The sequence below is a fragment of the Gallinula chloropus genome (assembly GCF_964237585.1).
Source record: "Gallinula chloropus genome assembly, chromosome: 5".
NCBI lineage: Eukaryota > Metazoa > Chordata > Aves > Gruiformes > Rallidae > Gallinula > Gallinula chloropus.
Genome location: NC_140090.1, coordinates 1,363,325 through 1,378,175, shown reverse-complemented (window position 1 = coordinate 1,378,175; position 14,851 = coordinate 1,363,325). Strand labels below are relative to the sequence as shown.

The 14,851-nt window shown below is 59.8% G+C and overlaps 1 protein-coding gene across 1 annotated transcript; it reads right to left on the bottom strand.

Moving 5' to 3' along the window:
- Positions 1–290: 290 nt before the first annotated feature.
- RPRM (reprimo, TP53 dependent G2 arrest mediator homolog) lies at positions 291–795 on the bottom strand (the record flags this gene model as incomplete). The annotated part of the gene is made up of 1 exon (XM_084264899.1): positions 291–795. The coding sequence occupies one exon, from the start codon at positions 793–795 to the stop codon at positions 442–444; it is 354 nt and encodes a 117-aa protein (XP_084121025.1). The 3' UTR covers positions 291–441.
- Between the last annotated feature and the right edge of the window lie 14,056 nt (positions 796–14,851).

Here is a 14,851-nt window from a genome sequence, read left to right as displayed (position 1 = left end):
GAACCCCCCCGCTCCCCGCGCCCCGCCGGCGGCACCGCGCGGCCCGGAGCCGTTCGTTAGCGCGGCTGGAATAAGAAAGCCCAGACCTGTTGCCATCAGAGCACGTTTTACTTCGGCACCCCGCGGGCCGGGCCGGGCCGGGCCGGGCGGCTCCGGGAGGGCTCCGCACACGCCGGGTACCCCCCGCGCATCCCAGCGGGGTCCGGGGGCTCCTTCGCGGCCGCTTTTAGGGAGACGATAAAAAAAAGAAACAGAAGAAAGAAAATACAGCCCAAACCGAGCAGAGCCTGTCTGTCTGTCTGTCTGAAGGAGGAATGGCCGTCGTACCGTCTGCGCCGGGAGCGGGCGGCCCCGGCGCGCTTCCCCCGGCTCCGGGCCGACGGGGCGGGCGGCGGAGCGGTGCGGGGCGGGTGCGGGTCCCGTGGGCGGGCGGGCGGCCGGTCAGTAGGGCCCCACCACCACCGCCTCCACCTCCTTGGACGGCCGGCGGTCCTTGACCAGAAAGTTGATCATCCCCTCGGACTTGATGAGGAGGTTGCAGCCCAGGAAGAAGATGCCGAAGACGACGGTGAGGGCCAGGACGCACATGACGGCGATCTGCACCACCCGCATGATGTACAGGCTCCGCTCGTCCGCCGCCGCCCCGCCGCCGCCGCCGCCGCCGCTGCCGCCGTCGGTCACCACGGAGGCGGCGGTGCAGCAGCGCAGCGCCCGCTCCAGCTCCAGCGCCGCGCTCCCGGCCCCCGCCAGCAGCCCCGCCGCCGCCGTGCCGCCGCCCGCCGCCGAGCCGTTCATCCCGCACGGCCGCCCCGCCGCCGCCGACGCCTCATGCAGCCGGGCCGGGCCGTGCCGAGCCGTGCCGAGCCGTGCCCAGCCGTGCCGAGCCGTGCCCAGCCGTGCCCAGCCGTGCCCAGCCACTCCGCGCTGCCCCGCGCCGGCGGAGGATCCGCGCTGCCCGCTCCGCCCGCACGCCGCTCCGCCCCGGGGCCGGGGGAGGGAGGGAGGGAGGGAGGGTGGGGAGGGGGGGAAGAGGGAGGGGAGCGGGTTTGGGGAACGGGAGCGGGGGGCGGCGCTGGGGAGGGCGCGGAGTGGGGGGTCCGAGGGAGCAGGAGGGGGATGTGTGTGGAGAAGGGGGGTTGAGGCCGGGGGGAGCCGGGAGGAGGTTTGGGTGGGGAGGGTGGGAGTGGGGCTGGGGGCGGGTGTGGAAGGGAGCGGTTTGGAGGGGTCTGGGGAGAGGGGTTTTTCCCGGTGGGGTTTGGGCAGCGGGTGTGTGCAGGTGGGGTTCAGGGATGGGCTTTTTCCTAAGGCTGTGAGCTGCGGGGGGGTTGGATGTCTCGGCAGCGGGTTTTGGGGAACAGCCAGCAGGGTTTTCAGTGTGGGGTTTTAAGGGGGTGGGTTTCCAGGGGACGTGCTTCAGAGGAGGGGCTTTCTGCAGCTGTGCCCAGGAGGGGTGACAAGAGGAGCGGTGGCAGCGCGGGGTGTCTCTGGGGCTGCGCTCAGCTGCAGGAGGGGGGCGGGGGGCCGTACCCCTCTGCACCCCGCTGCCTGCCGGGCACCTGCGGCCACCAACCCGCGGCTTGTCGCCTTCAACAGCATCCTCATCCCTGGGCGTCTCGCACCCGAGCATCCCAGGGACCGAAGCTGCTTCCCCAGACGCGCCCCGGTGCCTGGGGATGGCGGGGGGGGGGGGGGGGTCGTGGTGCTGCTAGTGGGACCGCTTTCCCCACCTGCAGTTTGGGGGGTGAACGGAGACCCTCAGCCGCGGTTTGGGTGCGGGTCTGCCTGTGCCTCCAGCCGCGGGGTGGTGATGGGCAGGACAGTCTCTGCCGTGCCCCAGCCGCGCGATGACCTGGGGTGTTTCAGGCAGGGGATGTGGGCGGCGGCACAGCCCGGGGCTGCTGCTGCTGGCCCTGCCCTCTCCCTGCTTGGGTGGAGGTTCAATTACCACAAACAGCCAGAGGAACCCGTGTGCTGGGGCCTAATGGGGGGGCTGGGAGCGGACGCAGGACGGGGTGTGATGGCACCTGACACTATCCAGGGCTGCTCCTCACGGGAAGGAGCCAGCGGGGAGGTTGAGGCTGGACACAGGGAGCTGCTGCTTTCCAAGCGCCCTGCAGCTCATTTGTCTGAGCACAGCATGTTTTTCCTTCACGCAGAGCCCAGACGTGACCCTTACCCATGCCCTGACCTCGATGCACCCCGCTGCTGCAGTGTAGGGCTGCGGGGGTCCCCTCCCCACAGAGCCCCCTGTGTGGCTGGCGCAGTCTGGGGGCACAGCCCCGTGCTGGAGCAGCTCTGCTGCCTTATCAGATGGGACACCAGGAGAACGTTTTGTTTTTGCTGCTGGAGGAAGAGGATGGTATTAATTCCCATTAGCACCGGGGGTGCTGGCAGTTACTTTAGCCAGAGGAAAATGCTGGAAGGGATGCTCCAGCTCCACATGACTCTTGTGCGGAGCACGGGACTGATTCCTCTGCCTTCTGGAGCAGCAGCAGGGCCAGGATCTGCCCCTCACACTCTCTCCATTTACCTGCTCTGGGCACCTCTCATCCCCAGTTAGGGAATGGTTCCCACCCTTGGGTTATGCAGGGAAAGCCCCACACATGCTGCCAGTAAAGAACAGCAGGTGGCCACGTCAGGAGAGCGGGATGCAGGTGGCTGCTCCTGCCCTGCCAGCCGCTCCTGTTTCCTGTGGATTCACCATCTCAGAGTCCTAAACTTTGGGAATGTTTCCCAAGGAGTGGGAATCGCAGCACCCCGAGGCAGCAGCAGCCTGAGCCCTAAGTTAGAGGCAGGGACATCGCCCCAGGATGAGGCAGTGGCCGTGTGGGAAGGGGCAAGAGGGAGAGGTTGGGGGGAACACCAGCTCTCCTGGGGCACGTGGTGCTGTCCAACCTTGGGGCTTCATCCTTCACTGGTTTCTGTGGCACAGACACTGTGTAGAGTGAGCCTGGGGCTCAGCCAGCCCAGCTCTGTGTCTCACACCCCACCCTGTGTGGGGTGGAGGCTGGGTGTGCAATTCTACCTCTCCAAATCCCCATTACTGGTTTTGCTCTGCTTTTAACCCTTGTGATTGGCAAACCAGAGCTGGGTTAGCTTTGAAGAGTGATGGGGAGTTCATCCTGCCTGGTAAAAGAGGGAAATAAAAGAAGCTGCTCCAGGCTTTGGGGATACAGACTTCCAGCAGTGCAGCATCAAGGCAGATTCCCAGCACCTGCAGGTAAAGGCTCAGGAGGAGGGTGGCTTTCCTCCTCTCCTCCAGGTTTGTGCCTAATTGGAGGCAGGAAGGCACCAAGAAGCAGGAGGTGCTTTTAAAGAGGGTTTTGTGGGGCTACAGGATGGAAAAGGATGTTTTAATTCACAGTGTTTTGGTGGGGAAAAACCCTCTAGAAAAGACGTGGGAGAGAAAAGCCGGGCTGCTTTGGGCAGCGTGCAGTGTCGGGCTAAGAGCCCCTGTGAGATGAGCCACAGGTCTGACTCCTGGGTCTGGGGGGCTGGAGGAGGCTGTGGGGTCCAGCACCCTGGTTGGGGTTAGTGTGGGGTACGGGGCAGCCCAGGAGGAACCAGCCCCAGGCAGTGTTTCTGCTGCCCTCCTCCTGCTCTGCAAGGTGGTATTGCCCAGGCCTCAGCTCCTGGACATCCTGAGCCGGGGAGCCAGAGCAGCTCTGGCCACGCAGAGCCCTGCTGCTCACACCCGGAGCCCTTACACCTTCTTGGTGCGCAGCAGGTTTGGGGGGGACTGGGGCTGTGCTCGGGCTGGGGACCCCGAGCTCACCTGTGGGGCAGCACCTGGCCTTGTGGGCAGTTTGGGTTGGGGACAGGGATGGAAATGGGATGGAGGTGGGATGGGATGGAAGGGGGATCAGGATGGGGGGGGGGGGGTTGGGATAGGGATGGGGTTGGGGTGTGATGAGGTAGGGATGGGGATGGAGATGGGATGGGGATGGGGTGGGGATGTGATGAGGTAGGAATGGGATGGAGATGGGATGGGGATGGGGTGGGGATGTGATGAGGTAGGAATGGGATGGAGATGGGATGGGGATGGAGATGGGATGGGGTGGGGATGGGGTGTGGGCAGGCAGCTGCTGGCTTCCAGGAACAGATGTTAATGGCACTTGCAGGAGCGAGGAGCAGCCTGGCCCTTGCCCCGAGGGGCTCCAGCTGCATCCCGGCTCCCAGGGAGCTGCGGGCCCAGCGCCGGGTCCGCGCGGCGGTGCCGGGTGGGGGATGTCCCGCAGACCCGGCCCATCGCTGCGGGGCTCGGGCGGGGAAGGGAGGAGCGGGGGGAGAGCTGGGGAAGCGGAGTGGAAGAGGGGGGAAGGGGGGAGACGGGGAAAACAGGAGGGGAAGCTGGGGGAAAGCGTGGGGAAGCGGGGGAAAAAGCGGGGAGGGGGGGAAAAGCGGGGGGAAAACAGGTGAAGCGGGGGGAAGGCAGAGGGGGGAGCGGCGCCGCCATCGCAGGGCGCGCAGTGACATCTAGTGTGAGCGGGCGGCGCGGCGGGGACGCGGACACGGGGACACGGGACACGGGCACATGGACACACGGGCACGGGGACATGGACACACGGACACATGGGGGCATGGACACACTGGGACACACGGACACGGGCACAGACACACGGACACACGGACACATGGGGACATGGGAATGGACACACGGACACACTGGGACACACAGACATGGACACATGGGCACACGGACATATGGACACACAGATGCACAGACACACGGACACATGGACACATGGGGACACACAGACACAGACACACAGGGACACACGGACACACAGGGACACGGACACATGGGCATGGACACATGGACACACGGACACATGGACACACGGACACATGGACACAGACACATCACTGCTGCGTCCCCAGCCTGGGGACCCCCGAGGGCCACCAAGGCGCACCGCCTGCCCTGCCAGGTCACCGCAGGCACAGGGCACCCGGGCACCCTGAGCTTCCTGGCCAGACGGGTTCAACGTCCCCGTGCGCCCGATGAGGTGCTTTGGGGACCAGCTGGGTGTAACTGCACAGCTGGGACCCGACTGGCACTCCCTGAGGATGCTGGAGCTGGTACCCGCCTGGGTTAGGATGGGGCAGGGAGCAAACAGCCTCCTCAATGCGGCTGCTGGAAAGAGCTGCAGCGAGGAGAGGGGAGGAGAGGCCACCCTGCCCCGTCCACGAAGGAATCCCTGCAGCAGCCAGCCCTCCCTCCCCGCTGCCTTTGTGCCACTCCTGTGCCCCACCAGCACCACCCAGCATCATCTTGAAACCCAGGCATGACTGAAGGTGATGTGACTGCAACGGGCAGGGAGCAACACAGCCAGGGAGCTGTGGGGCTGGGAATCCCCTGGGAATGCTGGGAATCCCCTGGGAAATTGTCACAAAATTGCAGGTTTGCCTTTTTTCCCCCTTCTTTCTTCCCCCCCATATTCACATCTTAATTTCATATCTCAATTAGCTCTATTCCGACCCAGGCACACAGGAGCCAGTCTCTCCAACTGCTGTGCTGGAGGCAGTGGGAAATTGGGTATTTATACAACATGCCAGTCAGGGGATGTAGGAAACACACTCTGCTCCATGCCTGGGCTGTTCCACCAGCAATTAGCTATAAATACCTGCTCATTTGCTGCCTGATTTTAAGGATATTTATTCCACATAGATGTGGGAGAATATTCATGCTGATGGGTTCCCCTGAGGCTGCTATTAGGAGGGTTTAATGATGAGGATGGGCAGGTGCTTGTGATCAGCTTATTTATTTATAGGGAAGTTTAAGGAGGGCTTGTGGTGGAGGTTCCTTCATCCTGGACTCCTGCTGCCAGCCTGTGCTGGCACTGGGGCTGATCCCCCACAACAGGCTCCTCTGGCCTCAGAGGATCATAGAATCCCAGAGTCACAGGGGCTGGAAGGGACCCCCAGAGCCCCTGGGGTCCAACCCCCTGCCCAAGCAGGGTCCCTAGGACAGGGCACACAGGGCGGTGTCCAGACGGGGCTGGAATCTCTCCAGAGAAGGAGACTCCACACCCCCTGGGCAGCCTGTCCCAGGGCTCCCTCACCCTCACTGGCAAGAAGTTCTTCCCCACATTGGGGGGGAACTCCCTGTGCTCCAACTTGAGCCCATTGCCCCTTGTCCCATCTCCTGTCCCCTGGCTGCAGAGACCATCGCCCACCTCTCTGCACCCTCCTGGCAGGGCAGGGGAGGTGGGGAGAAGGGCTCCCCTCAGCCTCCTCTTCTCCAGGCTCAACACCCCCAGCTCCCTCAGCTGCTCCTCAGAGGATTTGCCCTCCAGCCCCTTCCCCAGCCTGGTTGCCCTTCTCTGGACTCACTCCAGGACCTCCCTGTCCTTCTGATGCTGAGGAGCCCAGAACTGGACCCAGCACTCCAGGTGCAGCCTCCCCAGTGCCCAGTACTCTCCTCTTCCCATAGAACAGGAGGTGATTTTTGTGACTGTCAGAGGGTGGGGGGGTGCCTGGCTTTGGGAGGTTTGGATGCAGCAAGTGGTACCAGCTGGCAGGGATCAGCCCTTCCCACCTCCTGCTCCTCAGGTGCAGGTGCCCCATATCACACCCTCCCACCCAGGGCTGGGGGAGAGTCCAGGGGGAGGGGAAAGCAAGGGGGAGGGGGTGTTGATGCCTGGCTTATATATAACAGAGCTCTGAGCTGGGGCTGGGTTTGCAGCTTGTCCTGGGAGATGCTGGAGGAGAGGGCTTGCTCCTGGAAGGCCAGTGGGGAATGAAAGGTATGCTGTGTTTTTTGCTGAATTCCTTGTTTTGGGTGAGGGCAGGGGGGTGGGAAGGGTCTTTGTGCTTTTGGGTGTCTCCTTTTGCTTCAGCCTGGTTTTGCAGTGCTGGTCCTGGATGGCTCTGCAGGAGGGCACTGGGCTGGGAGCTGGGTGAGGACCTGCCTGGCCACCCTGATGCTTCCTGATGAAGGTTTAATTAGCAGCTCTGTGAGGTTTGCCCAAGTGGGTGGCTCTGCCAGGAGGTGTTGGAGCAAGTGTTGAGTGATAGAGAAGGTGTAGCAGAGGAGTAACTCTGGAGGATGGTCCCTGCAAAAGGTGGCTCAGTGATGGAGTGTGTCAGCCCTGTGGCTGTTACAACTCAGCTCTGTGCTGGTGGCCCCTGGGCAGGTGGGGTGGCAAATGCTGATGCTGCTGGGCCACCAAACCACCTCCTGGAAGCAGTGTGCCAGGCTGGTGTGGGAGCTGAGGGCTGCCCTGGTGTGTGGGAGCTGCCCCGTGGCTGGTGGCTGCACGTGGGGTGCTTTGTGGGGCTACATGCAGTGGCTTATTTCCTGACAGACCTGGGGGGTTGGGTCTGAGCACCACATCTGTAGTGGCTTTATGGGCTTAGTGCCCCTCTGCTGCTGGAGCTGAGGCCCTTCCCTGGGGGGTGGGTGGTACAGACCCCCAGGGTGGCTCTGTCTCCCAGCAGCATCGCTCCATCAGCTGCCCAGGGCTGCAGCAGCTCTGGTACCTGCCCTGGGGCTGGGGGCTGGATGCTGCAGCAGCTCTGGTACCTGCCCTGGGGCTGGGGGCTGGATGCTGCAGCAGCTCTGGTACCTGCCCTGGGGCTGGGGGCTGGATGCAGCAGCTGGGCTCCTGTTGAAGTGCCAGAGATCATGTTCAGACAATTCCCTGCATATCCCTGTTCCATGAGGTGGGAGCTGCTGGTGACTGTGGCTCAGCCCAGCCATGCTGAGGCTGAAGCATGCAGTGCCTCAGTGGTGGCTCTGTGGTACAAGGGGGCAAGAGAAGGAAAGATGGTGTTTCATAACCCCCAGCTTGGTTTTGGGTTCCTTGGGCACCCCTGCTCAGAGGGGAGACACCCTGCAAAGCTCCTGTGGCTCCAAGGATTCATTTTCCTGCTCCCAGTGATGCTGCATGGATTCACTGCTCACTGGTTGAGCTTCCTGGGGGTCTGGGGTGGTGACAGGGGTTTGGTTGCCTTTGAAAAGCATGGCTCATGCCCAAGACTTGCAGTGGCAGCTTGTGCTTACTGGGGAGGGTGTTAAAAGGGGTTTAAGCAACCAGTGCCCAGTTCTGGGCTCCTCAGCATCAGAAGGACAGGGAGGTCCTGGAGCGAGTGCAGAGAAGGGCAACCAGGCTGGGGAAGGGGCTGGAGGGCAAATCCTCTGAGGAGCAGCTGAGGGAGCTGGGGGTGTTGAGCCTGGAGAAGAGGAGGCTGAGGGGAGCCCTTCTCCCCACCTCCCCTGCCCTGCCAGGAGGGTGCAGAGAGGTGGGCAATGGTCTCTGCAGCCAGGGGACAGGAGATGGGACAAGGGGCAATGGGCTCAAGCTGCCCCAGGGCAGGGTCAGCTCAGATGTTCTGGGAAGAAGGGGGGGGGTGGGGGAGGGGGTTAGGACTGGGTTTATCTCATCATCCTGCTCTGGTTTGCTTGGTAATGAGTTAGATGAATTCTTTTGTGGAGCCTGTTTTGCCTGTGATGCTAATTGCTGGGGGATCTCTCCCTGTCCTTATCCCAGCCCAGGAGCCTCTTGTTGTACCTCCCCTCCTGTGCCCAGCTGGGGGGTAACAGAGTGGCTGGGGGGGGGGGGGGGGCACTTAGTCCCCAGGCAGGGTCAGCCCCCTGCATTGAGCTTTCTGGGGTGAAGCTTCAGTTCCTGCATCTGCTCTGGGGGTGTCTCAGCTGGAGCAGTTTCCTTGGAAACCCCTGAAATCAGCAGTAAGCAATTAAGTGTGTTAATTGTGTCAGGTGGTGCCAGGAGACCCAAACCCATCTTGCTGAGGCCTGGGGTGTGATGGGGGGAGATGGAGAGAGAAACTGCCTGACTTGTAGGTGGGGGGGTAAAGGGGGCTGAAACCCCATGCAGGGGGGTTGGTGGATGCAGATGCTGCAGTTGGTTTGGCAAGAGGCTGTGGGCACATCTGGGCTGGCAGCTTGCTGCTGCCCAATCCCCCAGGCACGTGCTAGTGCCCTGCCTCTGTCAGTGTGCTGCCATGCATGGCAGGGGATGCTGCCTGTCAGCCAGGAGAGATGGAGCTTGTGGCCCAAGGGACTGAAGGAGGGTGGATCCCTGCCTGGGGTCACAGAGGTTTTTGGATGACAAATGGTGTCTCAGGGTAGGTCTGGCTGCCTGGGTGTCCCAAAGCCAGCGATCCAGTGAGGCTGGTGGTACAAACAGCGCCTTAAAGGGGGTTCTGCTCTGATTTCTGAGCACCCAGGGGCTCCACACAGAGCCTGTCAGCTGGGATTGTGTTGGGACTGATGGGTTTGGTGCTCTGACCCCCAGACTCCTGCCTGGACAGGGGAGAGGCTCCGTGCCAGCTGCGCTCAGCCCTGTGCTGGGGAGGGGAGGATACTGGTTGGCTCTGGCTTATGTCTTCGGGTCTGTAACTGGCTCCAACCTGGTTAGATACCTTCCAAGGCTTCTTCACAGCGTGGAGAGAGGCTTGCCTCTCCTTTCCACTGCCTGAAAGAAGGTGAGATGAGAGGAGGTGGCTTCCACCCTTGTAACAACAGCTGTAGCGTCTCCACCACGGACTCAGCAGCAGCAGCTCTGGGACTGGAGTCTGTTCAACAGATTACTGCTGCTGCTGGACTAACCATCAGCCTTCTGAAAGGCTGTGTCAGTGCTTGGATATTTAGAGGAGCTATTAATGCAGGAGTGATGTCTTGGCAGTTCTGGGATGGGGCAGCCAGAAGAAAAGCCCCCGCTGCTCCACAGTGCGGCTGCTCCCTGTGGCTGGGGAGGTGGAGGAGCTGGAGCCTGGGAAGCAGAAAGGGACTCTGTGAGCTGGGGTGCAGCCCTGGGGAGCTGGCAGCTGGTCTCTGCAGCAGCCCCAGTGCTGGGGGTAAAACCCCTCACAATAGCCAAAAGAAAAGATGATGGGGGGCTGGGGGGTCAGAACAAGCCTGAGCCACGAGCTGTGGAGGGGAAACAGCCAGGGGCTGCTGGCTTTCGTGGCTGTTGGTTGCTGAACAGTCAATAGCAGTTGTTGAGGGACTAGAAATGCACTTTTTAAGAGAGAAAGCTGCTTTCTAAGAGAGGAAGTGCTGGGTGAGAGGCAGCTACACCCTGTGTGGTGTGAACACCGGTGTGTGATGAGGCTCTCTGCCTCCAAGGTGAACCACAACCAGCCTGTGGCTGCAAACTGGTCCCAGTGGGGTGCAGGAGACAGGCAGAAGGTCTTGGTGTTGGCTTCCTGCAGCTGCTTTTTGTGCCAGTCGCCCCATCCAGCGTGTGGGGACCCTGAGTGCTGATGAACTGCAGTTGGTCCTCACTAAACTGTGGTGACTTTACTGGTGTTCTCACTCCAGGCTCTGTTATCTCACTGGGAATGTTACACAGCCCCCTGAGCTGGCTGCTGTGCTGGGAGAAAACCTCCCCAACACATCAGCTGCATAAACCCTCCCCAATACAGAAACAGCCTGGTAATGCAGCTGGTCTGTGAGGGGAGGCACTTTTTGGACCCTCTTGTTGAAGAAGCACGTCCCAGGCTCTGGAGGATGCAGCTCAGACTGGGGAGGGGAGCAGGGGGCTGGGGGTTTGTTTTCTTCCTAAACAGAGGGAGGAAAAATGATCTCTGTGTGCCACCTCTGATTCCCTTTCTGGGGAGGAAATCAGGCACAAAATGCCCATTGAAATTCCAGCTATTCTCATGCCTGATTCCCCATGTGCTTCTCTGTGCATCCCTATCTACCTGCAGTCTCACACACCAAGTGTGAGCACGCTTGGCCCAGGAGCAGGTGTTACATCAGCACCTGGAGTGAATAATGGAGTTAATAACCCGTTTCTCACACCTTCCACGTGGTTGGGATCCTCCCCAAGCCAGGGCCAGGGGGATGTGATGGTGCTGACATGGCTCCAGCCCTGAAGTGCCATCAGCTGTGGGTTTTGTCATCTCCCTCCCTTTCCACTGGGTGATTCTGTGAGTGTGGAAGGAGGGACCTGGGTGTGTGTTCAGCTGCTGCTCTCCTGGTAGGGGTCTGTTCAAAGGAACTGGTGCTGCTGCTTGGAGCAGCTGGGAGATGTTACTGGGAGTGGAGTTTGGCAGGACAAGGGGGATGGAGTGAGGATAAAGGCAGGAAGGGTTAAATTGGGTATCAGGGGGAAGTTCTTTGCAGGGAGAGTGGTGAGGGGCTGGAAGGGGCTGCCCAGAGAGGGGGTGGGTGCCCCATCCCTGGGGGTGTTCAGGGCCAGGTTGGCTGGGGCCCTGGGCAACCTTGTGTAGCTCCAGGCCTGGAGGTTGGTGTCCCTGCCTGTGGCAGGGGGTTGGAGCTCTGGGACCCTTGGGGTCCCTTCCCACCCAGCCCAGGCTGGGATTCTGTGACAGAACAGGGGGCAGCAACAGTAAATAAGCCCAGAGTGTGTGTGTATGTATCTGTATCGATCTCCTTCCTTGCATTGTGCTCACTTTCAGTGCTGGCTTGGACCGTGGCAGCTGCAGGGCTGGTGGGTCTGAGAGGATGAGGAGGAAACAGTGGCACAGGCAAGAGGATGAGTTGCCTGGTGCCTCTGCATCCGTGGCATCCACCCAGCTGCTTTGTCCCCCTGGGCTGTCCTGGCTGCCTCTGCCTCCCAGCGATGCCCTGTGCAGGGGTCACTTCACGTGGTGATGTTGGAGGGCAGCAGACACCAGCCAATTAAACACAAATTGCCTCTTTCCTTTATTTTTTTTGCTTTAAATTTTTCCCCAGTGAATAAGAAAATAAGTTCGATGGGGGTATCATGAGAGCCCCTTGTGGTGGGTGCCTGTCATGCAGAGCACTGTTCTCTCCTAGAACTACTGCTGGGAGGACACAAGTGATGTCCCCAGACTCCCCAGCCTGACCCCACTTTCCCCCAGCAAGTGCAGAGGCAGAAGGTTTCTTTAGCAGTGGCTTTGGTGTGAATCCTGTCCCCCCTGGACAAGCTGCTCAGGACCCAGGGGAACCTCAGGAGGTTCAACACAGCCAAGGGCAGGGTCCTGCACCTGGGTTGGGACAGTCCCTGTTATCCACACTGGTTAGGAGGTGATGTGCTGGAGAGCAGTCAAGCAGCCTGTGCTGTGCACCAGAAAGCCCCATCTCTGCCCTGGCACCGTTTGGAAGGAGTAAAATTAAACTGGATAGCATGGCTGGGTGGAGTTCAGCTTCTGGAGCATCTCTCAGGATTTCTCATGGCTCTGCTGGGAAATCAGGGTGAGAAATCAGGAACCAGCAGCTGTGACCCTCTGGATATTGCTGCAGGTTTTGATTGGAGTGTTTTATCAGTTGTGCTCTGGAAAGCAATAAACCTCCTGGTTTAAATTTATGATTTCACACTTGCAATATCCTGTGAAGGGTATCTGCTGGCAGAGAATAGCACACTCAGGGAAAGAATTGTACTGGGTTGAAGCAGATCCAAGCAGAGGAAATGAAACCCTCTAAACCAGTGCCCAGCTCTGAGGGCTGATTGTTCCCTGCAGACAGTGGTGGGCACACTACAGAGATTCCTTCTCCATAAAGACAGGAAATGCTGATCCCATGAGGAGATTAGACCTCTGAGTGTAAGAGTTTACAGAACCCATAAGATGGGTCTGGGGTGGGGGATTGCTTGTCCCTCTTTGGGTAAGAAAGGGGAAAGCTGAGCTGCCCTTCCCAAAGTGGACCCTGCAAATACACACAGGGTCACCAGGCTGGAAAAGCCCTGTAAGCCCATCAAGCCCAACTGTTCCTGTCCTGTGCTGACCCAGCTCCCTGAGCACCTCATCTCCCCTCTGTTAAACACCCCCAGGGCTGGGGACTCAGCCCCCTCCCTGGGCAGCCTGTGCCACAGCCCCACAACTCTGCCAGGGAAGAACTTTGCCCTCCCAGCTGAGCTGACCCTGCCCTGGGGCAGCTTGAGCCCATTGCCCCTTGTCCCAGCTCCTCTGTCTGCCATGGGTGCAGCAGTGGGGTTGTTCTCAACCCAGCCTTTCTGGAGATGCAGCACAGAATACAACAGGATGAAACTTCTTTAGCCCCTGCTTTCATCCCTCTGGGCAGTGCAGGAGACCTCAGATCCCCAGTGCATGCTTATAAATCCTACCAAACCCAGTGCTGCTGGAGCCCTCGCTCCTGCCCAGCCCCACTGCTGTGGGGATGCTCAGACCTGGTGCGTGGGTTGACCCGTTAACCCATCACAAGCTGAGCAAGCAGTGCAGCTATCACACCTTCCCCAGCAGCCCCACCCTCAGCTTATCCCCTCCCATTTCAGGAGGGGTGTTCTCTGCACTTAGCAGGGGGAGGGCTCTGCCACGTGAGCTGTGCTGATCTGCTGAGTCTGCAGATCAATCCACTGCTGCTGCTTTCCCCTCACAAGATGCCCAGGACCTCTGGGAGCATAAATCCTTCTGGACACATCAAACTCCCTGAACTGGCTGTTAACCCCATGCTTCAGAGCATCTCTCTGGCTGCTGCTTGTTGTCAGCTGGATATATGCCTGGTGCAGTGCTGAAATGTACTTTTTGTGGCTGTTTTTCCAACAAAACTGAGTTGCTTGGGCTTTGGTGGGACTGGGGGGGAGGTAGACAATGGGAATGTGGAGCTGGAGTGGAGAGGTCTCTGCTCTGTGCCCCTGCTTGGGGCTTGTGTTGGCTTTGGTGCTGGTCCAAGGCTGTTCCTTGGTTTGTGTTTGGAGCTTCTGAAGGATTCCAGAAACTTTGAGTCTTGGAATAATTGATATTTAGAGAAGACAAACACAAACCAGCCTCCCAAGGGCAGTGAGGTGTGAGACTTGGGATGGGCACGGTGAGCACAAGGAGTGACTTGCCCTCAAAGAGGTGAATTCGGGTCCCTGATGGGGCAGGGCTGTGCCAGTGAGATGCTGTGCTGGTGCTGATTAGGCAGGTTAATCCTCTGCATTTAATTCAGCAGTGCTAATTAGTGAAGGTCCTGTGATGTAGCTGTTCCCCCAGTTCCTGAGCCCTTTGCCCCACTCCAGGTGCCTCTGGAGCTCCCAGTGATGCTTCATGAGAGGGTGTAGCTTGCAGAACAAAGGCAGCTTGTATTCTGGAGGGGGTGACTCTGGGGCTGGGATGTGAGAGCCTGGGGTTGGGGGAGCAGCAGGTCTCAGGGCTGGCAAACTTGGAAATAGGCCCTAAACCCCACCCCCTGTGCTACCCCCTTCAGAATAAAGGGGGACAAGGGACTTTTAACATGCAGGAGCATCACGCAGAGCAGGAGCTGAAAGAAGTCATGTCTCTGGCAGGCAGGGTGTGCCTCCACTGATAAACCATGTCACAGGCACCCATTTCAGTGACTTTCTCTCCCCACCACTTTAAAAAATGTCCCATTAAAAAATACTTTGTGAAAACCAACCTGCCAAGAGGGAGAGAGAGAGCAGAGACCTTCAGGTGCTGCTCAGCCAGGTTTGCTTCCAGATTAACAAAGCATTTTCCTGGGGGACATTAACCCAGCTTTTTGCCCTGGTTATGAATGAGTAGTTGGTGGTGGCTGCTCAGGAGGTCTCCAGGCCCTGGGGAACCTCAGGGGATGCTGGAGAATGTGGCACAGGGGCTCAACAACCACCGTTTCTGTCCCATATTAGAGCCACATCAGCTAAGAGGGTCAAGGAAGCTGAGGGATGAGGAGCTGAAGTGGTCCCAGGGGCAGGGGGATTAAACCCACCCGGGTTTGGGCTCAAGCAGTCTCCAAGTAGATGGCTCCAGGGATTGAAGTGGCCTCTTCTGAGGGGAGCAAGCGAAATGCTTGACTCCAAACCTTGTCCCAAGCCAGGTAAGCTCTCCCATGCCACAGAGGTCAGGAGGAGGGACAGCACCCAGCCTTGAGCTGGATGGACAGCAGCATCTTGCTCCAGCTCCTGGGCAGGAGGATGCCTCCAGCAGCAGAACATCTCACAGGCTGACCTACTCCAGGAAG